The sequence below is a fragment of the Triplophysa dalaica genome, chromosome 15, assembly GCF_015846415.1.
Source record: "Triplophysa dalaica isolate WHDGS20190420 chromosome 15, ASM1584641v1, whole genome shotgun sequence".
In the NCBI taxonomy this organism is placed as follows: Eukaryota; Metazoa; Chordata; class Actinopteri; order Cypriniformes; family Nemacheilidae; genus Triplophysa; species Triplophysa dalaica.
This window is the reverse complement of record NC_079556.1, coordinates 11,158,393-11,183,594: the sequence shown is the minus strand read 5'-3', so window position 1 is coordinate 11,183,594 and position 25,202 is coordinate 11,158,393. Positions and strand designations below refer to the sequence as shown.

At 37.5% G+C, this 25,202-nt stretch overlaps 1 protein-coding gene across 1 annotated transcript in view; it reads right to left on the bottom strand.

The window, feature by feature from the left end:
* The window catches only part of adam12b (ADAM metallopeptidase domain 12b), a 79,005-nt gene extending 54,796 nt beyond the window's left edge, over nt 1–24,209 (bottom strand). The window contains 4 exon segments of the mRNA XM_056767502.1: nt 7,920–7,993; nt 13,481–13,587; nt 15,373–15,429; nt 23,826–24,209. Of these exon segments, the coding sequence (XP_056623480.1) occupies nt 7,920–7,993; nt 13,481–13,587; nt 15,373–15,429; nt 23,826–23,937 (350 nt within the window). The 5' untranslated portion in view covers nt 23,938–24,209.
* Between the last annotated feature and the right edge of the window lie 993 nt (nt 24,210–25,202).

The window sequence follows — 25,202 nt, the reverse complement described above, 5'->3', positions numbered from 1 at the left end:
GTATTGTCTGGGCGAAAGGAGATGTTACCCTCTTGTTTGTCGTTTGGTTGGACTGTCTCACGGTTTATGGTTTTACCTGCCTGCCCATGACTACGTTTTCCCTGCTGTTTTGAATTGTTTACCAATCGGTTTTTAAAAACAACCTGTACTTGGATTGTCAACTCTCTGTAGTGCCTGTGTCCTTTTACCCCTATTGAAATTACTATGGAAAGTCAATTGGGGCTTATTTTGAAGTGAACTTCTCCTTTAAGAAATAGTTTTAACATGACATATTCACAGAGTGCAAAATTTATTGCCATTGCGATGAATCTTACTAAGAACAATCACAAGGGACCATCAAAACCCTACGGTGTAGGTCTAAACTTGAAAAGTCTAAGCAACACGTCACAAGCTACGTGCAGAGTACAAATAGTGTGACGTTGACGTTCCACAATCTGAACATTTAACCCCGGTGCAATAATTCACTCTGATAAACAGCAACATAGGCAGCAGGTCGTACACAGAAAATGCAACGCTGATCCAATTTACACACCACAAATCAAAAGCACAATCTTGACAGAACTGCATCTATAGGTTCTCCTCTGAGGTGAACTCATAATCTCTCCGACTAATGGCCGCGGTCTGCACTTTCCTAAAAAGTCTTGCATGGTGAAGCACAATATATTTTGGGTATTGTGGGTTTTCTAGAATGCTATAATAATAATAGTAATAATAGGTTTCTATGCTCCCACAAAACAGGCAAAGCAGAAAGTATTTTTACATTTTAAAAACTTCACTTATAAGTGCTTAAGTTAACTGGATGAACTGCCTTACAAATGTATTATGTGCTCTTGGGGTGGCCCAGATAATATCATGTTTTGGAGATTGAAAATGCATATTTTAGAAAAAGCAACAAAATAATTATATAAAAATAGTACAATATTGCAGATGCACACAAACCATGAGTCAGGATAAGCAGAGGAGCGGATTCACATATAAAATAATAAATGCAAACGTAACAGTTATTTCCATCTATTAAAAATATATCTTATGGCAAGATCTTGCAAACCTGCATTTCCTCACTTTCCAAAGTTTAAATGACTTTTGTGAATAGGCTGACTTAGATAAATACAGCCATGGACTCTTTTGAGCATTCTACTTCATGAAGGCAATATGAAAAAAATTATAATGCAGAAAAGCATAATTTACCACATACTTTCCAATGCTCTATTTCATCCTAATGCTTTGTATTCTTTGTCATCTCAGCAGCCTGCTGACAACAAACCAATCCATACAATATCTCAAAGCAGACATACTGGCTTCATTGAGGGATGACGAGAACCAAATTGCATTAGCATAACTCTTCCTGTTTTCACTTTTTTATTTTCTCATTCCATGCCACCCGCTGTGTAAACACACATACAAAAAACATAAAATCCTGATGTAAAATTCTTCTCATTACTCACTGGATGATTCTGTACCCCTGACAACCGACCCATTTCACAGAGGTCAAATGCAACCGAACCTATATCAGGTCGTCCTTGTCACAATCTTACGGGAAAATTGCATATTAAGCATTCAAATGCAAAAAGCATGGAAAACATGACATACAAAACCCCTTTTGGGAAGTAATTGGGGAATGGTATGGGGAGGAGAGGGATTCTGCTAGAGGCAACATGGTAACCAGCTCCAATAATAGCAGGAGACATATGTATTCTGAAGGGTATCACCGAACGAGATTTACTTGCACATCTTGAACAGTAATTATAAATTACATAAACAGTATTGTAAAATCTGATTATATGTCTTAATAAATGTGTATTTACGTGAAGTGGAAATGTGTGTGTAGGGATGCTTTTGAAGCATTACTATAATAATAATAAAGACAAAAAAACACTGATTCTACGAGTAGATTACTGAAGAAAACACAGCAAGCATGTCTATGAATAATTTGCCACAAAAGCCTGGTTCTCATAATAGATTTTGCAAAACTTTTGCAATATTTTTTAATATCGTTGCAATATCACAGCGTTCCCATTAACCAATGTAAATCAAAAATCATTGCGACGGATCGTGGTAGGTTTACGTACATCGCAGCCACCACACCATTATTTTTAACAGCAGGAGACGTATAGCTGTGTTATCCAACCATTAAATGGTAGGAATATAACCTTATACAGTACTAAGTACAGTACTGTCTGTAAGGTTTAGTACACGATTTCACATCTTTTTGGAATTATCATGTCACTATTTATGTATGACCTGTAAATCTGGAAAAGAAAAGGTTTCCATTGCAGTTGTGCGAATATTTGTTTTTTTTAAGAAAATTCTGCCAAAATTGACATTTTTTCATTGGCTGTATATTAAATAAGCTGTTTTTTTATATTAAAATTGAATCTTACAACATTTCTGTTTATTAACATCAAAATACTAGCTGAAATATGTTTAGGGCACTAAAATTATAATAATAAACTAAACTAAAATACTAAATAAATTAAACTTATATAGCAACATAAAAATGAACAAATAAATAATAAAATGACAAAAGCATATAACACAATTGCTGAATATTTTACAAAAATGACAATTAAAACTAAACATCTAAAAATAATATAAAAGTACAATAACACTAAAAACAAAACTATATTAACTCATTAAGTCTTTAAGGGCAATGTTTAAAGACACTTATGTTTAAAGTCTCTAGATCTGGCTAAAAAATAGCAGATTTTAACTTTTCTGCAACAAATGCAGAACATATAGACACCAATGAAGGGCTCATTTCCAAAACGCGATAAATGCCAAATAAAATAAATGAGTTTGTCATGCCATTTTGTTGTGTACTTAACCTATTCACTGCTCCATCAATGTTTAATGCCAAATCGCTATATTTCCTTGTTTAAAATGAACTGAAAGATGCAGTTCCTTTCCAGCCGCTATAAGCGTCGAACCTGTTGTAAGCCTAAATGCGTTGTCCTTTGGACCAATCAGAATTCGTTTGTTAGTTGTATTTGTATGCGTGTTATTTTTTAATTATTTGTTTTATGTGGTGGACAATATTGAAACATGAAATTAAAAATATTTATATTATTTTACTATTTAGTTTGTTATTCATTTCATCAATTTGCATTTATTTGATTTATATTAATATATAGTATGCGTCCCTTATGTCATATGTTGCATGTTCTCTTGTTTGTTTGTTCTTATATAGCAGAAAACCAACATTTAAAAAAAAGATGGATTTGTAGTGTTTTGAAAAAGACAAACTTTGAATTTATAATCGACAATATTGTTGTTTCATTTAACAATCATTGTTTAACATGTTCAGACTGAGCCAACAGACCATTTTAACAGGATAAATTGAATATTAACAAAATGTATGGGTCTAGGTAAAAAAAATGTCCTTTTCATGAAAACCATTAAAATGGATTTATAGCGTTTTGGAAAAGGGCTCTTCAGTTATTCAAAGGTGCAGAACCATTTATCCTATCAGAAATCCAATTTGCTGTGTTCCTAAAATTTGTGTGTGGACCTGTTATAGGGTGTCTTTAACAGCTAAGGACATTTATTAACGTCTGCTTAGTGTTATTTTATTATCTTTCACTCTCTCTCTCTCTCCCTCTTTCTCGTTCTCCCACATTCATGCACTCTGCAACCTATGATTACATTCTGCACACCATGTTATTAATTTTAGCCTGAAGATAGAGGAAATAATTGAAGCCTCTGAGAGGAGTAATTTGTAACAGATGGAAAGTTCACAAGCGGGTCCACAAGTGAGTCCATAATTGAAAGTCTGCACAAGTCTGCACACTATACACTGCACGCTCATTTTCCCCTTTTCATTGTTGGTTGTGTCTCAGTCTATCTTTTTCTTTTGTTCATATGTTTCATAGAGCAACAAATATATGTAAGAAAACATACCTCCACAGCTATACATAGCCTATTGAGTACAACAGAACAATAATCAACAAAATTCAGCTTTGTCTGAAGGTTAAGCTCCTCCTTAATTGACCATTTGTTGAAAAGGAGAAAATATCTATTTTCCACTCTAGAAAAACATTAAAAAGATGTGTATTTGTAATTTGTCAAAGGTCTTGTGTTTCAAATATCATTGAAGGTGTATGTTTTGGTGTGACTGTTTGTGACTCTCTCATCGATCTTTTTGCCTTTAACACCAGAATTGCAAGTGGACTCTAATAGTCTCGGAGTCATGATGCCATTCTCTCACAGAAATAAACCTTCATGCCATTCATTCATGCACTATGAGTTTGAGTTTCTATAGCAATCTTTGTAGCTGTCACAGGTATGACATGTTTTGTGAGCTTTGGCTAAGCTCCGTCCTGTTTGGCTGAATAAAAGGAAGCTTTTGAATGGCACACGCTCTGATTCTTCCTCTCTAACAGCTGTTTGTGTTGACCAGAATAAGCCACTTTATAAATCTTCCTACACAATCTGACTTTGACTGATTGGATGCTCAGAATTTGGCCTTTGATGACATCATCAATATTTACAGTTTAAATCTGAATTGACAAGAATTTTAAGGCTCATTAGAATTCCTCAATGGCAGAACTAACCGAAAGTAATAATGATGTGAATTTGTTTTTCAGTATTGTGCTGGAACTCATCAAAGTGCTATTTCTCCAACAAGCTAACACTGTAAGTGCAGTTTTCTAATTACAGGCGTTTTTCTCAATTGGATGAGCTCTATTTTGTTTTTTCATCTTATGTTGTATTGCACATGCAGCCGTAAAACTAAGAGAGCTGAGGCGATAATCAAACACAATAAGTCGGTCTTTTCGCTATCAATTAGTACTGGGAAATCCTATTTAATTCAGTCTTTATATATTCAAAAATATTTGAGTCATCACTTAATAGTTTTTCCCAGTCTGTGCAGCGTCGTACAACTTCTTTTGTTTTTGAATAATTAAATTAAATACATTTAGTTTTGCATTATTATTGGGCAAGTTTAAAGAATATGAAAGTCAGACAGCAAATGTGTGAATGGAAGATGTCACATGCTGGACTTAATAACACATTTTCCACACAAGCTTCAGTGTGAAACATGCACTAACCATTTCTTTTATACCAACTGTTTGATTCCAACTTACTAAAAGTGTATCTTGACTGTAGTTTAATTCACATTTGTAGTTTGGATCTCTTGGTTATTTCGGACCAGACCGAAGCAGAAAATCAGATTTAATTGTGTTAAGTTTAGAGTTCACAGTGGGGATTTTTAACAATAAAACCAACAGATAATAAGCTTGAAAGCTTGATAGGGATAAAATCATAACCTAATAGGTCAACTTTTATTACATATATTATGCGATAAAACTTACTGGAAATCTAAAACTACACTGTGTGCTGCTCTAAACATGCTCCTTGTATGCTTGTACATTTACGGGCCGAGATCCCACAATGAGGTTATGAAATGTTCAAAGTCAAAACAGCTCCAGGAGTCTTTTGTTGCACGCATAAATGAAGATCATGACCGTTTCTCAATTCCAAGAATGCAAGGAACAGACTTGTGCTCTTGTGGAGACCGGTCTTGCCTCGGAAGAACAAACTTGGACGAACGTGCCGCAGTGACTTCTGGGACTTCAAGCTGCTTTCTTCACGCGCAAGGCTGCACTCACCAAGGTTCAACTAGCACAGTTTATGCATATTCAAATAAACACACTAACAGAACAATCACGCAAGAGTTCATTTTAACCCAGCAAATCATGTGCATGTGATGTAAAATGATGAGAAGCTTGACGTTTGGCAAGTGACAGTTTCAAAGCAGATCCCCCAACACTGCTAAATGAAATGATTTTATTTACACATATACTAACTACACCTGCCTTCATGCTACATGGCTCATTTAAACAGTTGCCCTGAGTGAAACATGTCCCTCAAGAGGACTGAGCACATTAAGCACAGCAAAGCTGCTACTTCACTGGGCAGCTGGTGATTAGAAAGCATCAAAGATACAGCGCTCTCCGAATCTCAAAAGCCTCAATCACTACCCTACACGATCCGAAAGCCATTTCATTTGCAAATCCTTTGAATGAACAGTCAGTTTCAGCTACACTGAGTCTGTTTTCCCTTTGCATTATGGGTTATGTGGAGATGGTGTGTAATCCACATTAAAGAACAATGAACATCAAAAATCATCCGCAGACAATAACCTTGCCGCTTTGTGAGCTTCTAAGTGCTGTTTTTTATGCAGGTTTGTGAAAAAAACTTGGAAATGTACAGTACTGGATTCAAAACCGTACCGTACAAAGATTGTTTGTATTGTAGCCTCTATAGTTATGATTACTGTATTGATACACTGACTAAACTTTAGGTTCTTCCTGAAGAAAAAGAATGTGTCTTGGGTTGTGTTTTATATATCTGGATAAGTGATGTTGTTTGTTGAGTGTTTTTCTGTGGGAAAGAATTGAACTCAGCTTAATGTACAGAGAAGGTCAGCCCATATTGGAAGTCCCTCGACACCAGTCCCTGGAGTTTCTTTGTTTGCTCGTTGGTTATTTCTTTCTGTCTGTCTAGTGGTTATTCTTTTCTCTAACTCTTTAAAAACAGCAATGGCATTGGCAAGACATTTTCCACATAGTGTAGATAGAGGCAACTTAAAGACACAATTGTGCCAAAGACAAAATTTAAGAAAAGCATCATATTTGTATAAAGAATTTAAATTGGAATTTAAATGGAAGAAGGTTGAATTTACTAAACTGCACTTCAAAGAAAATTTAACACAGTCCCATCACAGAAGGATTGCATTAGACACAAAGCACAATATTAGTGAAATGCTGGGTCAACATGCGTTCATAACCCATTTTGCTTATCTAATAAACAGCATATCAGGCAAGGCCAATGCAGGATGGGAATTTTAACCATTTATGTATTGTAAATTTGATCTCTATTTGTTTTATATACAGGCAGTTGCATGCTAGCAGCTGAAAAGGTGTCACTGTCAGTCAGAAGCTGCATATCTCCAAAACGTATTCTTTTCAGGAAATGGAAGAAACATCATATTTTTTAAATAATAATGAAACACTCTGTCCACAGTGTTGACAAGCTCTTTTAATACTTTTTTAATGGTTAAATATTTGCAAACCCCACAGCTAAACATGAAGGGCGACCAATCGTATTCATTTATAAATAGAGATGAAAGGTTCCCACCTGACAGTGACAAAGTGCTTGCTGACAAAAGCCCAGAATGAAAATTGTTTTAGAGGGAAAATAAGTGAGTTCACTCTGTTGAAAAGACCAGGTTAGACCAGAATGAAAATTTAAGGCGGTTCATGCTGGTGTACACTTGTTTTAGCTGCTGGGTTTAACTCATACACACACATTCAAAATTTTTAAATAAACATTCTTTATACCTTTTATACCTTATTATTTCAACTTTCTGTGCGTGTGTGAGAGAGAGAGAAATACACAATGACACAAAATGGAAATGTGTTTCTAGCTCAGACGAGATCAGAATTTGGAAGCATTCTGTGACCCTGCTGGAGATGAGCATTGGTTTTGTAAAAAGCAGCGTGACTGTGCATGTGCTCCGTAGTAAAATCGTGTTAGCTACTGCCTACATAGACAGCTGCATTCGCAGGCATCCTAGTGGCCAAAAACCATCAAACAAACAAATACCTAACACAGACTATCAGTGGGTAAAATGATTCATTTTAATTACATTAGACTACTTTTAAGTCCTAAATGAAATAGAGCTTATTAAGCTGCATCATGGGATTGCCTTCTCTGTGAAGGAAACATGCATGCCTGGCAAAGAATTTTACCATGATTAGATATAATAAAAATTCCTGCATTATGGATTCACGTCAGGAGCGTGCTTGTCATGCTTTAATATGCAGCCTACACAGGCATCACACTAGATTTTGGAGCAGAGCATGTGTGGTGAATTGTCAGTTAAAATCTGTGTATATTCTGTTAGAGAAACTTACTGGTTCTTCTCAACAGACAAAACCAGCCGCTGTCCTTCTGTTTGGATCAGGATCTGCAGCGAAGCGGGAGGAATCTAAATAAGCGAAAGACAACAAAACAAAAACAATCAACTTGTGCCCTGTTTACCCTGTTTCAGCCAATTTAAAATAAACCCAGCACCTTCCACACAAACACACACAGTATTCAAACCTTTGTACAGTATCAAATTTGATCCAGCACCACATGTGTTGAGAGGAAACCTTCCAAATTTCTTTGCACATAATAAAGTGCCAAGCACTCAGCACAGGGCTTATGTGTCTATACTGTACTGCACATCTTCATTCACATTCAGACTGAAAGTACATCATTTGGGTAGCGATTTAGTTTACAGTCCTTTCTAAATGTAAGTACTTTCTGTGTAGCTATGTAATTACTTACCAGCCCAAGTACATGAACAAGTAGTTTCCTGTATTCTGTTGGGTAAGTACACCGTAAGTGCACTTACAGTTAAAAGAGTGTGCATACAGTATGACCTGAGTCATCCACAAACATTTACAAACACACAAATAGATAAAGCTGCAAGCAGAAATTACGGGGTCAAGCGCAACTATTCCCTAAGGGAAAGATTTTGGAAATGTCTTTCAGGTGCTTCCTATCTGTTGGAAAGGTTTTCAATATGCAGAACATTCACACTTGAAAAGACAGTCCGGTACAAGAAGAATCCAACTGGTTTTCACTCATTGACCACACTTTTGCTCTCCTTTTCCTTTTATATTGAAAGTCCAATGCAGTGTTTATTAAGTCAATCAACCAGGTGAAAAAACTTTAACCACAATTACAAACACCACATAAGGGTAAGCACAAATGCTGCAAATAATAAATATAATCACATACTAACAGGATTTAGCAAACACAGGATTTAAATAATAAATTTAAAATGAATAAATTACGATAAGGCAGACCATTTAAATAGACAGCATATATTTAACCACTTCCACAATAAATACATTTTAAAATTCTGATTGAAATTCTGAAATTGTCCAAAATGTAGTATCATGCCAAAATACACTCTAAGAAAGATGAAGTGTGCAATAAAAAAATCCAGCCAACATAATAATATAATTAATGCCAACAATTATTTTATCTTGCATTCAAATTATTTTATTTTTTGAAAGTCCGTTGCTCACTGGTTCTGAAACGTACAGACATACCATGGGTGACAGAAGGGGTGGGATGTTGATCGGTACTGGCTGGGAAATGGTGTCACCAGGCATCTCAACCAATGAGAGCATTTGGGGTTGGCCTTAGACTGCTGAAGTGTGCACAAGAACCAGGAATATAGGAACTGAATGGAAAAGTACCGAACTCTTACATTGGCATTTAGTTTTAAATGTCTTCCTTATGGCGGAGTCGATAGAACAAACCACTCCATTTCGTCTCCCTTCCTTCAGCCATGCGGTTATCCATCTGTGCCATCATACCACGAAGACGTATGCTAATAATCGCGGGTTTAAGAGGCTTATTTAATGGTTTTAATGATAAAGCAGAAGGAAATCAATAGCCTGCAGAATACAAAAATGTACCTGGTTAAGGTACTAAACAACAACGAAAACAAAATGTGCTGCCTGTATTGTATGCATGGTGAGGCTAATGCAGAAAACATGTTTAAACATGCATGACTTGGGAGTCAGAGCGCACAATAACATTACTACATTAACGTTAACAGCTTGGAAACAAAACGGACGCGTCACAGTGTATAAGACCCGTATATCTGTATAGAGCACTCTTAAAAGGGCAGTAGAATAATAAAGATCTCTATTTATAACGTTCATCATACAACAAAGGACAGGCCCAAAACACTCACTTTTTTGCTATCTTTAAAGGCATGTTTGTTTATCGCTTGCTCGCTCTGTCTGGTTCCACGTAACTTGTGTTACTTCAGAATTGTCATTCGCGAACCAGTGGGGGGGGCTATAGAAGTAGTCGTTGCTGTTTAAGATAGCTAAATATTGTGCCATCCCTGGTTGTGCAAGAATACAGTCACTGCATAACCTTCCTTCGGATTCCGATATTTTGTGGAGAGGCAACAATTAAAAAGCAGTGCAATGCTGTCAATATTGGATCCGATAGGAATGGGGCAGCAATCTTATGTGAGTAAAACATTTTTGTACTTTGCGTCACTATTGCTTTGTTAGAGATTGCTTGATGTGCCCTGAGCAATATTCGCACGAGATAAGTATTACCAGGGAACTTCTAGTCATTTTTATTAATTGCAGAGGTTGTATGTGATCTTAAGAACGTGCGAATCGCCATCTCTGCGATTTGGCGGGCACAATTAACATTTTTCAAGGTTTTATCCACCGTTTGCGAATAATGGAGGCTGTTTTGAAGTGTTTTGGTATTATTTATGGTGCTAGGTGATATCCATATGTTACCGGGAGTCTCCCGTTTGTTTATTTATCATGGAAACTCGTAACATTTGAGACCCGCAATCACGGTGACCTTTTGTCCGGTTCGCGATCAGGGGTCTCAAATGCTGACAGGTAAGGTAATATATCATTAAACGCATTACAATACGTCTTTAACCAAATTCATAGAAGGCTCCAACTACGCAACTACTATCCAATCAAAGCAGTGGGTGTTTACTTATAGTCTTCAATAAGGCTTGCCAAATAAAACCCAGCGTTTTTAGAGCTGGGTTTTCCCGGTGTGATGACCTCTAGTCTGTCCCAAAATGCACTCCATTGTACTCTTGTAGACTCGTACCTAGTGCCCTGTAGACCTGCACTTCCTGACGTCTCCAAGTATGGAATCTGAGGAGGTCCAGACCGGAGTGTGTCATTTGGAAAAGAGGCCCAAGTTTAAAAACAGAGAAATGCATATAAACACAATAAAATTGCTTATAACTTTTGACCACTAGGTAATTCTGTCAAATTGTTATGAGGCAAACAAGATGTGCTAGTGATGGTACATACCAACTTTCGTGTCAATACACAAAAGTGTTGCGAAGATACAGTCACATGACCCCCTGGCGCAGACGGCTTAGAATTCATTAGAATCGTTTTAACAATAGAAAAGCTTTAATAAAGTTAATTTAGGGATATCTCGAAACCATACAACAAAACAGTGCAATCCAGACAGCTTTTGTAGAAGTTCGAAAATGCACCTGTTGAGTCTGCAAATATACTAATGTAAAGAGAATGACATTTTTCATTTATCATGTTATTAGCATTTTATTCACTTTAATTATATGTCTTGATCACAAGGGGGCACTGGCCTATAACTCATGAGAACCGATTAGACAATCGTAAATCTTTAAATAACTTTTTGTCAGCAGTGTCTCTAGATGCATCAAGGAGGAGTTAGAAAAAGTAGTCTTTTTAAAAAAATCTAAATTGCGGGAAAATCACGTCATATGATGTTATTCGAATCTGCATGAGCCAATGGTTCAAAGGAAAAAAAATGTTTAGATAGGCAGAAATGTATGTGAAGGTTTGGACTGTTGGTAGCGCAAATGGAGTTTGGGTCAGAGACATATTTGCCATGGTAACAGTTCAGACTGTCCTCTGTGTTTGCCAAATTCATAACTTTCCCATGAACATAGACTTCCATGGCAGAAGAAGGAACACTCATGAAAGTTATAGGTGTCTATGCCACTTCGTGGCCTGACCCCTAATTTATTGGTTACATTGGCCATTTATAGTACTAAGTTCACACATGCATATCATGTGATTATCATCAGAAACCACAACTGCTTTATTGTACTACTCGGTAATTTCTAAATCTATAGTTGTATCCCAAACGACATTATGCTCTTAAACTATCCACTATACACTCTACCATCTTTGTATGAATTTAAAGTGATAGTTCACCCAGAATTACACTATACACAAAAGAAGATATTTTCAAGAAAGTTTTGGGTAAACTATAACTTTAAGAAGATTGATATCGTCCAAAATGGAATACCGTACTTATGGCTACATAATAACCTTAAGTATAAGCGGGTTCCAAGATAAGGGGCAAATGACTTAAAGTGTACTTCTCTTTTTGGAATTTTCAATGTGAACATACTACTCACACTATACTATGAAATGGCGTAGAATAGGTCTACTACCTAAGAGTGTGATTTGGAATGCACCTAATTTCTTAATCTGTATTGAGCATGTACTGTAAACAAAAACCACACAAACAACCAGAACTACACATGCATACATAATTAAACCAAATACTTTATACATAAAAAATAATATATTGACCACATATTTGTACTGTACATAATAAGCAGATGAGAGAACATACTGTACAACCTCCATTATATCTCATTGAGAAAGATTAGCTTTGGCCCATGAGTCGACCCAATTGTGGTTCTGGCTGACTTTACAGAGGATTTCCTTTCTATAATATACTCCCCTCACCACAATGCCCTTCCACACCTGCAAATGTTTAAACACAATCGCATTGGAAAGCAAAGCTAGCTGTTACCGTATAAGCCAAGCCTTCCAGAACATTTTCCCAACAAAGAACTGAGGGTAGAAGTCTGGACTCTTCCAAAGACAGCAATGAAAAAAACCTGATTGTTCATATTTTGATGCCAAAGCACCCAAGATCATGTAATTACACTGCATCAACTTGCACAACAGCCAGCAAACAGCCTCTAAATGCCACGTGCCAAGGTCCAAAGGAAGAATCGCTCTGAGCTACAACAGAAGCTTAACTGTAATATTCATTGAAGCTCAAGTGACTATGTACGGGGAGCGAAATCAATTAAGTCTTAATGACAAAGGCCCCGTGACTTTTTTGCGACAATGTCGCTACAGCTTCAGGCAGTTAATCTAATGTAATGTACTCAGCACAATAGTTTTGGAGATTCATCACCTCATCAGTCAGCCGTTGTGCCTCCGGTGTCATTTGGCAGCCAGGCCCTTCACTCATTTTCATAAATTACCCTCTGAGAGCTGAAAGTCTGCAGCTCCAAATTATACTGACTACGAGAGTCATATATCGTGAACTAATTTGCACTGTACTTCTAGTCTTATCAGAGACACGCTTTTTTAGATTATGTTTTAGAGGTCTAATATCATGGTCTCACATTTTTTAAAAACAGCACCAAAAAGAAATTTGAAGCCAGATTTTCGGCCCAACATATTTTTTTTGTGGTTTCCGTCGGCTGTTTTTTATTAAAAGAATTATTTTAACAATTAAATAGCGTTGGCAATATATTTAAACTGAGGAGGAGCCCGGAAAGTTCAAGTTAAATATGATTAAATAAATTAAAGCAACAGTAATTTTTACAGTACCATAACTATAAAAATCAGCGTATTATTGAAAAGACAGAAATGATCAGAAACATTGAATATGACGCGTTTCTCAGTTAATCTTCCTCATCTCCACCCAATACATTTGCAATATAAAAAAAAAATTAAAGTCATTTTCTGTCAATTTCAACACAATAAATCAATATAAAAACATCCACTGGCGACATGACATTATGATGGAAATGCAAATTATTCTCTAGTAGTTAAAAAAAAACGTGTAAAAAATTTCACCAGCCAAGAAAAATTCATGGAGTGCTTTTTCTTACCCCGGAGCGAACCCAGCTGATTGGTCGCTGCTCTTTTCCGTCCAGGAGCTGTGGTACCATGGTGTGATAACGCTCCAGTTTGGTTAGCGTACTTTTCAGTTGTCTGCCTGTGACAAGAGACAGAAAAGACCACATCAATGTTTCAGAAGTACAATCTTAGTAAAAGAAACAATCAGTGCATCTGAACTGAGGCAAAAAGTTAAAATGAGCAAAACTTAAAAGTGGAGAACAGAAAACAGACAAGAGCAGCGTAAGATGTTCTTACAAGAGAAAGTTGTTTTTTGAAAGAAAAAAAAAAGATTATTAACATCAGAAAACAAAACTCTGCATGACAACAAAGCTAAACTGTAATGTGTTGATGGTTATTTTGAGAAAACAACTTCATTTCATTTGAGATAAGTTTGCATTTTTGAAACAAATAAGTTTTCAAATTTGCTGACATTTGATCAATGACCTACAATTAATGAAGAAATAACTTATTCATTATACCAGGGCGTGACATTAATGGGATACTCAGCCAAGAAACAAAATTTCCCATGTTTTACTCACCCTTAAGGCATCCTAACTCAATATGACTTTCTTCTTGAAGAATAATGCAGTCGGACTTATAAAAGCACGTATCCATTTATTCCAAGCGGAAGAATGGGAGTGAATGGGGGGCAATTTTTTGAAGCTCCAAAAAGTGCATCCATCGATCAAAGAACGGCTTGACACAGATCTGTGGTCTTAAAGGTCTTCTGAAGTGAATTGATGCCTTTGTTTTGCAGAAATATCCATATTGACAACGCTATTAACGATAATCTCTAACATCCGCTGCAGACGAACAAGAGCCTTGTTTTTCCGCCAAACGATGCAGGCGTGTTGTAAGTTCCTGTGATGAACACAGCATTTTTTGTTTTCAGCAAATAGAAAACATTGCATCCTCTGGGCGGGAGCTATCGTCACCATCATCAAACCCTCAATGTTAGACATTACCATTAATAGTGTTGTCAATATGGATATTTATCTTAAACAAACACATCGATTCACTTCAGAAGACCTTTGTTTTGCCTCTGAAATATCCCTTTAATGTCGAGCCCTGATTGTACGCAATGATACTTTGTTTGAAAATGTAAACCCTTAAATAAAAAAACTCTCCAAATTCTCAGTGTCATCTTCATGGATTTCATTATTTTTTGCACACTGGTTTGTAATGAGTTGAAGAATAAACTTTATGTGACTTATATCTGTGTTTCGTAAGTCAAAAGGCTTCTATCTCTCCCCAGTGAAATCCTGTTGCCCCACAGGGCCAAAGCGTTCGATCCTCACCTGAACCTCTAAACTACATCATCCATTATGAATGAGGGGGACAGAAACCGAGGGAAGGGAGCAGAGAGAGTGAAAAAGAACAATGTGGAGACGTGTCACCTTAAAAGCATAAAGAAGGGGTGTGACAGACATCACATGTTTTTTCTAAACCCTCAGGCTTTCCTGTCTTTTTTCTTTCTGCCTAAATCACACACCTACAGCTCGCACACCCAGTTTTTTAAATTCTCTTAAAATTAATTTATTATTTGTTATGTTAATTTAACCGGTCAATTACTATATCTGTATCTAAAAGACACTACAATTGCTGAATACTAAACAAAGTACTTTTACAGCTAGTAAAATATGAGCTTTAAAGTACCCAATCAATTTCATAGTACACAAATCTGATATTTTATTAAAATTAATAAGTAAATACTAAAACATAAAAGTGAACTGATATCATTGCTATACAGTGATCCCAACACAGAACCTTCAAAGATATTGGATTTTAAATGTCACAGCACAACAGTTTGATCATCAAAGCACTGCAGTAACACACAGTTCATAGCTACACACGCTTCAGTGACACACATTTCTCCACTCACCGCAATCTGGGGCTGGGGTTTTGCTCAGAGACCTCAGATTACCCACAATTCTGCAATCTGGAATAGACAGGAAGTGGCACAAACGTTGGCATGTTTTTTTTCTAACCACTGGGAAACAATCTTTCATGTTTCAATATGTGTTTATGTGAACATCCTGTCATTCTGAATATAATTCATACTACACACACACAGCAACACACACACACACACACACACACACACACAAAGAAGCACTTCCTTTCCCTAGACCTAATTTCCTGTATGTCATTATCATTCACCCTCCCTCTCTTCTGCTATTTTTGTCCAACAACGATTCAACTTAAGAAGGGACCGTAACATACTAGCATCAAACCAGCTTTATATATTATACACACAGACACACACATAGAAGGAACTTTGCTTTATAAATTTCTTTGTTCTTTTACAAACAAAAGAAGATATTTTGAAGAATGTGGGAAAGCAATTTTTTGACTACCATTGTCAATTTTCCTACTATGGTCGTCAATTGTGGCCAAAACTGTTTGGTTGAAAGCATTCTCCAAAATATCTTTCTCTGTGTTCATCAGAACAAAAAACATAATACAGATATGGAACAACTTTACAGATATGGTGACTAGGGGTGTCGCCGACTAAAGATTTACATAGTCGAATCAGAATTTTCACGTCTTGCCAATAGTCGACTGATAGTCGAATCAAACATGTGTGTGTGTGAACACGCATGCGTGTGGGGATGACACCAGGTGTTTAAGTGAACAGCGCAAAGTGCAACGCAACATTGATGCACCAAAAAACCAACACACATTCATTTACAGAATTTCTTTAGAACAGAATAAACCTTTATAATAAATAAGAATAAGACATGAAACCAAATAAGCCAGAATCAAGTCACAATGTGCAAATTACATGTGTTTAGCCAAAATATCTGAAATGCAGGGAATATAATTTTCAAAACACATGCATATGAATGGATATTTCCCTTAAACCTCACTTAATAATGCTGTGCCATACAATACTTGTAACAAACACTCCACTGTCTCCGGAAAAGAGACCCCCCTCACCAGAGCAGCTCCACAACGTTACCCGTTCACTCTCATCGGACTACTGATCCCTTGGACTTAATTTCCCATCATGCATCACACCCTGTTAGCCATCTTTGATTGTACCCTTACCTGTCACCCATTACACGGACACTATTTATAAGCACAGCCATCTTGTAGTCTTTGTCAGGTAAGTTGTTACTTTGTGTTTGTAGCTCCGACTCCATGTTACGTGGATATTTTTACCTTGTTAGACTCTCGTGGATTATCTTTTGTTACTTGAATGTTTGTTGGAGTTTTCCCGTAGATTTACCCTTCGTTCATTAAATGACACCTACGGCTTTACACCACATCGCTTGTGGCATTGTTGTTCTTTGGGAAACTGTGATAATACTTGACCAGACCTTGCCACAAAACTATTTTAAAAACTACTCGATAATAATGACATTTTTTTTCAAAAGAAAATACAGCACGTTAATTACCAGTGAACTACCAATCAAGTTAATTGATTTACTGCACGTAAAGGAGGAATGCAATAAAGCATCTTACCATTTAAACATTTAAAAAGTCCCTTTCATCTTTTTTCCTGTGTACTCTTTCTCTGTCCACCTGACGTGCACGCTTGCTTTCAGTGCAGAGATGACAAGTTCTGAAAGTGCTTACTACATACGGTGATTTAGATTATAAATCTTGTCTCAGAGCACAGAAGACGCAGACTCAGAGAGACTCATTGCCAGACCTCGCGCTCATATGCACCGTGGTTTTTGGCACCCTACCCTCAAAATATCCCATTTCTTTACATCATAAATAATATTTTTGAATGCGCAGTGTGTGCCCGTCTGCTACGGCGGTGCCCACATAACAAAAAGGGCATGATCCTTATTGCATAACACTTATGTGAAGATTAGAAGATTACCAGATATATGTGTCGTGTCAATAATAAAACCCAGAAGAATCTGTGTGCAAGTGTGCACATATGTTTGTGTTTTATTCATAATAATGAAATTCCATTAGGGTCACTAAATAATTACAGAAGTGATAACAGCAGACCAGACAATTTATCAATGCTTCATTGAATGCTTTATAGCTGTTGTGTTGGATATATCTGGAACCAGACAGAACGAAAAACAGAGGTCTATTAAACCTCATAAATAAATTTGTGTGAAGTTGAACAGACAGATAATCTGATAATGCTGCTCAAGACATGTTTGGTTAGATTATTGATATAAAACAACATTATTTTAAACAAACCACATGGAAAAAGTTGAAGTTGCTTGGCTGCATTAATATGGGTGTAACGACATGTGGTTACACTACCATGTGTGGGTTGTAATGTTAATCATTCAGTTCAATGTGTCGTCTATACTTTTTTTTATAGTAAAACAGTTTTACATTCAATTATTGGTAACAACTTGGTAACTAACTCGCATGATAACTCTGACAGCAGTTATTTCTTACCCATTTCACCTTTGGCAACTTCACAACTCAACACACCCATCACCAGTCAAGACCAACCTACCCGAATTTCAAATCATTATTAAACACATTCCTTCACCTACAGGTTAATAATAATTTTTTTGTTTTGTCTTGAGTGGTTGGCTTGCAATGCATTAGTTCTCTGCTAACAGGCTGAAAAAGCCATGTCAGCGCTCAAAGAATCAGCGTGAGATAAGACGAGGTGTGAGAGAGATGGAAAGAGTGATGGTAAACAGAGGGAACTAGAGATTAAGAGTGTGATGAAGGATTTGTGTGTGTGTGGGTAGATGGCTAATGCGGGTGTGATGGTGTTGAGATGGGGTGAATGAAGAGAGATTACTGACCAAGAAAATCTATAGACATTACGACCCTGCTATAATAATCTGTCTCCCTCTGTGCTCATTGGTATTGATGTGTGGTTTATGAGTTTGAGACTCCTTGACAGGAGGACAAAATTGAGAGAAGGCTACTTTGAAAGACAGACAGTTTAAATGGTTCTTTGTGACAGAGGTTAACTGAGAGTGACATTTCATGATATTAGCCTGTTAAAACACTGGCCCTGTGGTTAAGAACACCTATATGTGCCGTAGTGTTTCTGATTCTGGGGCATTTAAATAATGTCATAATCTGCCCAAACAGATTAAATAGCCAAATAAGATTAAAAGAGGCAAAAAAGACTGGCCACGACTGACCAATCAAAATTCCCAAAGTGACCTTTACAAATAAATATATAAAGGAGTGAATAAGCCAGCGGATATGGACACAGTATATGCATGAATTCCTAAACTGCCTCTCATTGACTAATTGTTTTTTATGGACTGTGAGTTCAGCACTGCTGCGAGAAATCATGATGCAAAGGCAAAATTTCTCTTTTTTCAGACTGACGGTCTCAGCAATTGTTGCAGAAAATCTCTTGACATCGTGCTGACACTAACGTTATTACTATAGCAACCAATGAAGTTACTCTGACTATTGACTAGACTTTATAAATAAATGGATCTGATTTTATCCTTTGCAAAATGACAGAGATCCATTTTTTAAATGAGTGCTTTGTGAACAAAGAAGTGAGAAAACGTGCTCGGTTACTCATGTAACCTCGGTTCCCTGAAATATGGGAAAGAGTACTGCGTAGCAGGACACTATGTAGAAGACTGATTTTTCAGCAATGACTTAAGCTTTTTTCAATAACGTAGTGAAACTGCACTGCCATTGGTTTGTGGAAAGTGAATCTTTAAACCAATGGCAGCGAAGCTACATGTGGCGATGGAGCAGGCCAAAGGGGGCGGGGCTTATAGCTAACTCGTCTCGGCAGAAAGTGTTTCATGGCCTACGAAGATTTTTGCTTAACCGTTCAGCATAGCTTTCCACCGGGGTTCTGAAGTGGCCCATGGGAGAGATAGGAGCGTCGAGGAAGGGAACCAGGTCAGCCTCTTTCATCTCCTTGAACATCAGCCATAAGTGGCGCTCGAGCACCACGAGACTGGCCATGGATCTGCCTATCGCCTGGGCAGGGGTGGCACAGAGCGAGGTCCGTCGCACTCTGCAGCTCTTTGTAGGATGCCCCCAGACTCATCCATACCCTGGAGGAGTTTAGCCTGGTAGACCCGGAGCACCGCCATGGAGTGAAGCGCTGAAGCTGCTTGGGCGGCGGACAAGATAGAGCGTCCAGCGAGGGCCCAAGTCATCTTACACGGCTTAGATGGGTGGGCCACTTTTCCCGTCCATCCAATGGCGGTGGGCGGACATAAGAGTGCGGCCACAGACTCATCGAGGGGAGGCAGCCTCTCGTAGCCTTTCTCCTCTGTGCCGTCAATCATGGTGAGAGCGGAGGAAGAAGAGGGTCAAGGACTAGCTGAATAGGGGTGCGCCATGACCTGGTAAGTTCCTCTTAAACTTCCGGAAAGAATGGTGAAGTCCGCTGTTGAGGGGCTTGACGGCGCCCCGGGAGGAGCCACTCATCCAGGCAGCCACGAGCAGGTTCGTGTACACTTCTCTGTGTATGAAGCCGCTAATGACATGCTGACGTATTCCTCCAATTCGCTTCAGCCAAACGAGAACATATCACTATAAATGTATGTTAATAATAATTTAAAAATTAAAAAAAAATATTGTATCTGTTAATATAAGTTGATGCACAGTGAACTAACACTGAACAGTTGTATTGGCATTAATAAACATTAACAAAGATGAATAAGCTAATGCATTAACTAATGTTAACAAATATAATCTTATTGTAAAGAGTTACCATACCCAAAATCTAACCCTCACACCTACACGTGGATAATACAAAACATATTGTAAAAAACAGTTAAACAGCTTCATTAAATTTTTAAGTAAAATCAAATTAGCTTTATGAGTCAATTAAACTTAAATTATATTGAACTAACCTTAAAAAATCTAGTTGTATTTTAAATCTTGATTTTTAAAGTCAGTCCAATATAATTAAGTTAAATTGACTCGTGAAGCTAATTTGATTTAAATTTAAGGCAACTGATTAAATTTTGTTCTATTTATGAGCATTTTGTCACTACGACCTAAAACCTCACTGTTCAGTTTTAGTCATCTTTTACTATATTTGTGCCGACGCTTCCAAAATAGCCACTTCGGCAATATCGGCAAACCTGAAAACAGAGACACACACCAATAGCTGAAGACTAATGATTAAGGGGAGCTCAGCCACGCATCACCAGTCTGTACAAACCAATGCCTGTTGTTAGTGTTAGAATCAATAACTGAATCTTTCTGTGAATGAGTGTTTGTGTGTGGAGGCATAATGCAAAGGGGAAGTTCGATCAATGGAGAGAACAACAGGGGTCCATTCAACATAAAACTGGTCATGGTACAGCTCCTACTCGAAAAAATGCAGTAACAAAACACTCAAAAGTTTAACTTAGCTACAGTTAAATTTGGACAAAGACGGAGAAAAGTATTGATTCTAAACGCTTTGTGTTACAATCCCCGAGGATTGGATATGAAGCCAAACAGAATACACTTCATTATTGCTTACATACTAAATGTATTATGGCTTCAAAACACACATTGTCATTTACATCAGCATTTAGAACAAAAATGTTTCTCTAGAGAATACACAATCTCTCTTCTCAGGAATTGATGATCGGCATCTATCACACAGTAACCAGAGTACAAATGAAAAGAAGTGGATAGTACTGTGCGGGTGTGTACCTGAACTACAGCTTTCCTGTAGCTCAGTGGTAAGAGAATTGCATTAACAATGCAAGGTTGTGGGCTCGATCCCAGGGGATTGCAAATGCCTATGTAAAATGTATAGGATAATGCAAAGTAAGTCGCTTTGGGTCAAATGGCTAAAAATGTAAAATAATAATAATAATACGGAACTCGACAAGAGGAGGAGAGCCAAGACCCTATTTCTTCCAAAGGATATGTGAACGCAGCACTTTTAAAGTCCTTGCCTTACCTCAATCCATGTGTTGCAATACAAAGCATTTTTTTTATTGTTTGAAGCCCACCGTGAACATGTGTACACAGGAATGACTGCCCTGTGTGTCACTCTAGGTGGTAAAGCCAGAACCCTCCCATTCAAAAGGATTGATCATGAAAGCCAAAGCTACATCGGGGTAACCCACATGCCTGCTGGAACAAACCTGAACCTTTTAAACATACACACGCTAAAAAAAACACACACATGAGATAAAACAGTGTCAAGAGTTCTTTGCACACAGTTAAAGGGAACTCGGGTATCAATGGCAATTACTTTTTTATTTTCAAAAAATATTCCAAAGACTACACCAGATTATAAGGATTTTAGTATTGCAAAGACATGCACATACAGTCCCACCGCACAAGAAACATATTAGGCACGGATGGACGATCTCATATTGCATTTTAATGACCTTTGGTACTAACGTTCCTTTGTCATGTATGATACAGTGAGATCATGTCATCCCGGCTAACTTCAGGAGTTTGTCAGTGTTGGAAGTGAGGTGCTAACAAGTGGAAATAGGAGACACATGTTCTCATACACACAGGTGCCCGGGGTACAGCATGACGTCAATGAACTACCTTGAAAAGTGCTGTTTTTTAAGATGGCTAAGCCTGTGAGCTTGTCACTTTCTTACACAATATACACTCACCTAAAGGATTATTAGGAACACCTGTTCAATTTCTCATTAATGCAATTATGGTGGTTGTGTAATGGTGTGGGGGATGTTTTCTTGCCACACTTTAGGCCCTTTATTGCCAATTGGGCATCGTTTAAATGCCACGGCCTACCTGAGCATTGTTTCTGATCATGTCCATCCCTTTATGGCCACCATGTACCCATCCTCTGATGGCTACTCCAGCAGGATAATGTCACAAAGCTCGAATCATTTCAAATTGGTTTCTTGAACATGACAATGAGATCACTGTACTAAAATGGCCCCCACAGTCACCAGATCTCAACCCAATAGAGCGTCTTTGGGATGTGGTGGAACGGGAGCTTCGGGCATCCCACAAATCTCCATCAACTGCAAGATGCTATCCTATCAATATGGGCCAACATTTCTAAAGAATGCTTTCAGCACCTTGTTGAATCAATGCCACGTAGAATTAAGGCAGTTCTGAAGGCAAAGGGGGGTCAAACACAGTATTAGTATGGTGTTCCTAATAATCCTTAAGGTGAGTTTACAGTACACAGTGAATCAATCATTACACACTCAGAAAACATACAAATAAATAATAAAATAATGTGTCAACGCCATATTCCCAACTGTGCATAAGAGTGACAGAAAGAGACATTTGAAAGGTTATTTTTATGTTTGCATTCTGTTGCATTAGCCGTGATCACACTGTGTGTTTAAAACGTCCCCTGCAATCAAAGCTCAAAGACGTATTATCATCCTGACGTCGCTGTAATTGCTATCGTTCTGAACACTCACTAGCTCTGCTTGATCACCGGCTTTAAAATCTGTATATGTGTGTATGTGTGTATCTAGTGAAAGTGAGTAGGGGAGATAGTCACAGAGGTGTAGAACAGATATATCTTGTAAGAAAGCATTGTGATGTCAAATGATGTTACTGACTGTTTAAAGAGTCAACGCTTAACCCTATGACCAAATAACACATGCATACAGTTCACATTGACAGTAGTTTAAAACAGAACAAAATCCAAGCCTATTTTAAAGCAATCCCACTGCTTAAAAAAACTTTGTAAGCTGTTCTGCACATTCATTCAACACAAAATAAACATCAGTAAATCAAGCCCACAGAAGCACAGCTGTTCATCACCAATATCCATTCTTTACAAAGCTATTAGTACACTTAGCAATTGTGAATGTTCCAATATGTGCATTTTAAATAACTAGTAAATAACTAGTTTAATTTATCTTGCTGTATTTAAACCCCTTTGGACTAACGTTACTGCTTCTCGCATGCAGGAATGACATCAGCCTAGTGGTTTAGAATCGTGTAACGTTACTATGTTGAACAGAGCTCAACGCGATGATATATTTGTTATGGAGATCATATCTGAGAAGTAGACTGCTCATAAGTTTGTCATTTTATACAAGACACACTGTTTGTTAAATAACCGCCAACTGTAAATACTTTCAGGGCATTCATACCTCTTCTGTAACGATAATATTTCAGTCACACGTGACGTGTACATGGATACTGTCTTATGCTATTATTCTCCACACAATTACCTCAGAAACGCTCCTTTTACACAACTGAAATACTGTATGAAATCAAAATATTGCTAACGTTTAAACGTTATTTAAAAACTTCTCATATTTTTGCATTTTAAAGTGATAAGCAGGAAACGCTTAACATCACATTGTTTACACAACACTAGGCTACTATGTAACGCGTTAAAAATAATAGCAATAAAAAGTGCATAGACCATATATTTACACAGCATCTATATTCAAAACAGTACCTGTATTCACTTTATGTATATACAGTAATGGGTGCGATTCTTACCGTCGGGTGAACAATGACCGGAGCTGTCAGTTATCAATCCCAACAACAGAAGCACAAAAGCGCGCAGTGCGTTCATGTGGCACCGGCTCTCCAAACGCCGGTAGATGCCCATGATGCCCGGCTCCTTACCATGAAACCTTCATAATATACCGACACAGAAACACACACCCAAACACGCACACACACGCCACAAGAGAAGAGGATGTAGGGGACTTCCTGCAATACGAATAAATCCACGGGGGAGAGAGGGGAGGGTGGTCTGGAGACCCGCGACAGAGCTGTCAAATAACTTTCCGAAGCCAATAGTGAGGAAATCTCGTGAGCTAATGTGTTGATACTATCACACGTGCACGGTTTAAGCAAAAGGAAGTGCTCGCGGACACATTTGAGTAGATGTGGTGTAGTGAGATGCGTTTTGCTTAAGTGTTATTTCTTTGGAAGAGCGCTGCTCGCATCTCCACGTGTTTGTTGCGCGGTTCTGCAGGGTCCTAGAGCCGCGAGGTTCAATTAAAAAAATTAAAAATGTCATGCTTATTTATCAAATCTAGACTAGGCGATCGAGTATTTAATTGTAACTTTTATGTACCAGTGTATTTTAAATTGTCCTAATGTAGGTTTTGCATTTAAAGGAATAGTGCACCCCAAAAATTAAAATTCTGTCATCATTTACTCTCTTACCCTCTTGTCGCTCAAAACCTGACTTAACTTCTTCCGCAGAACACAAAATAAAATATTTTGAAGAATATTTTAAACTGGCACCCATTCACTTGCGTTGGTTTTGTGTCTATACGATAGAAGTGAGTGGGTGCTTGGGCTGAGGAAATATCTTCTTTTGTGTTCAGCAGTAGAAAGTCACACAGGTTTGAAGTAAATGATGACAGAATTTTCATTTTTTGGATGAACTATGTCTTTAACATTGATTGTTCTGTTGAAAGTCTATTGTTTATTTGTAAGGAACTCTTTCATGTTCAAAATGGAGTTATTTTAACTTTTCTTTTTGGTACGCTGGGCACTTTAATAGCGATCTCAAGGCTTCCACTGGGTAGCATATTGACCTCAGAGCCTCAAGGACTTGCTTGCCTTATTTGCACTGTTCTCTCCACACATTTTCAAATGAACACATCTGCTTGCTCTTCCCTTAAAAAGACTTCAAGCAAAGTCAAGTAGCTCTGAATTCAGATCGATGATTACATTTTTAATGCGCTTATAAATTACTTGTCTCTTTATCATCGAGTCATCCAAGCTGCCATCTAAATACGTTCTTTCCTCAATTCTATTACCCCTAATTTTATGCACCAGAAACTCTGACACTTCCAGGGCAAAAGCAGGGTCAGGGAGTAGAAGAAATGCACCTGTGTCTGTCATACATCTTAAACC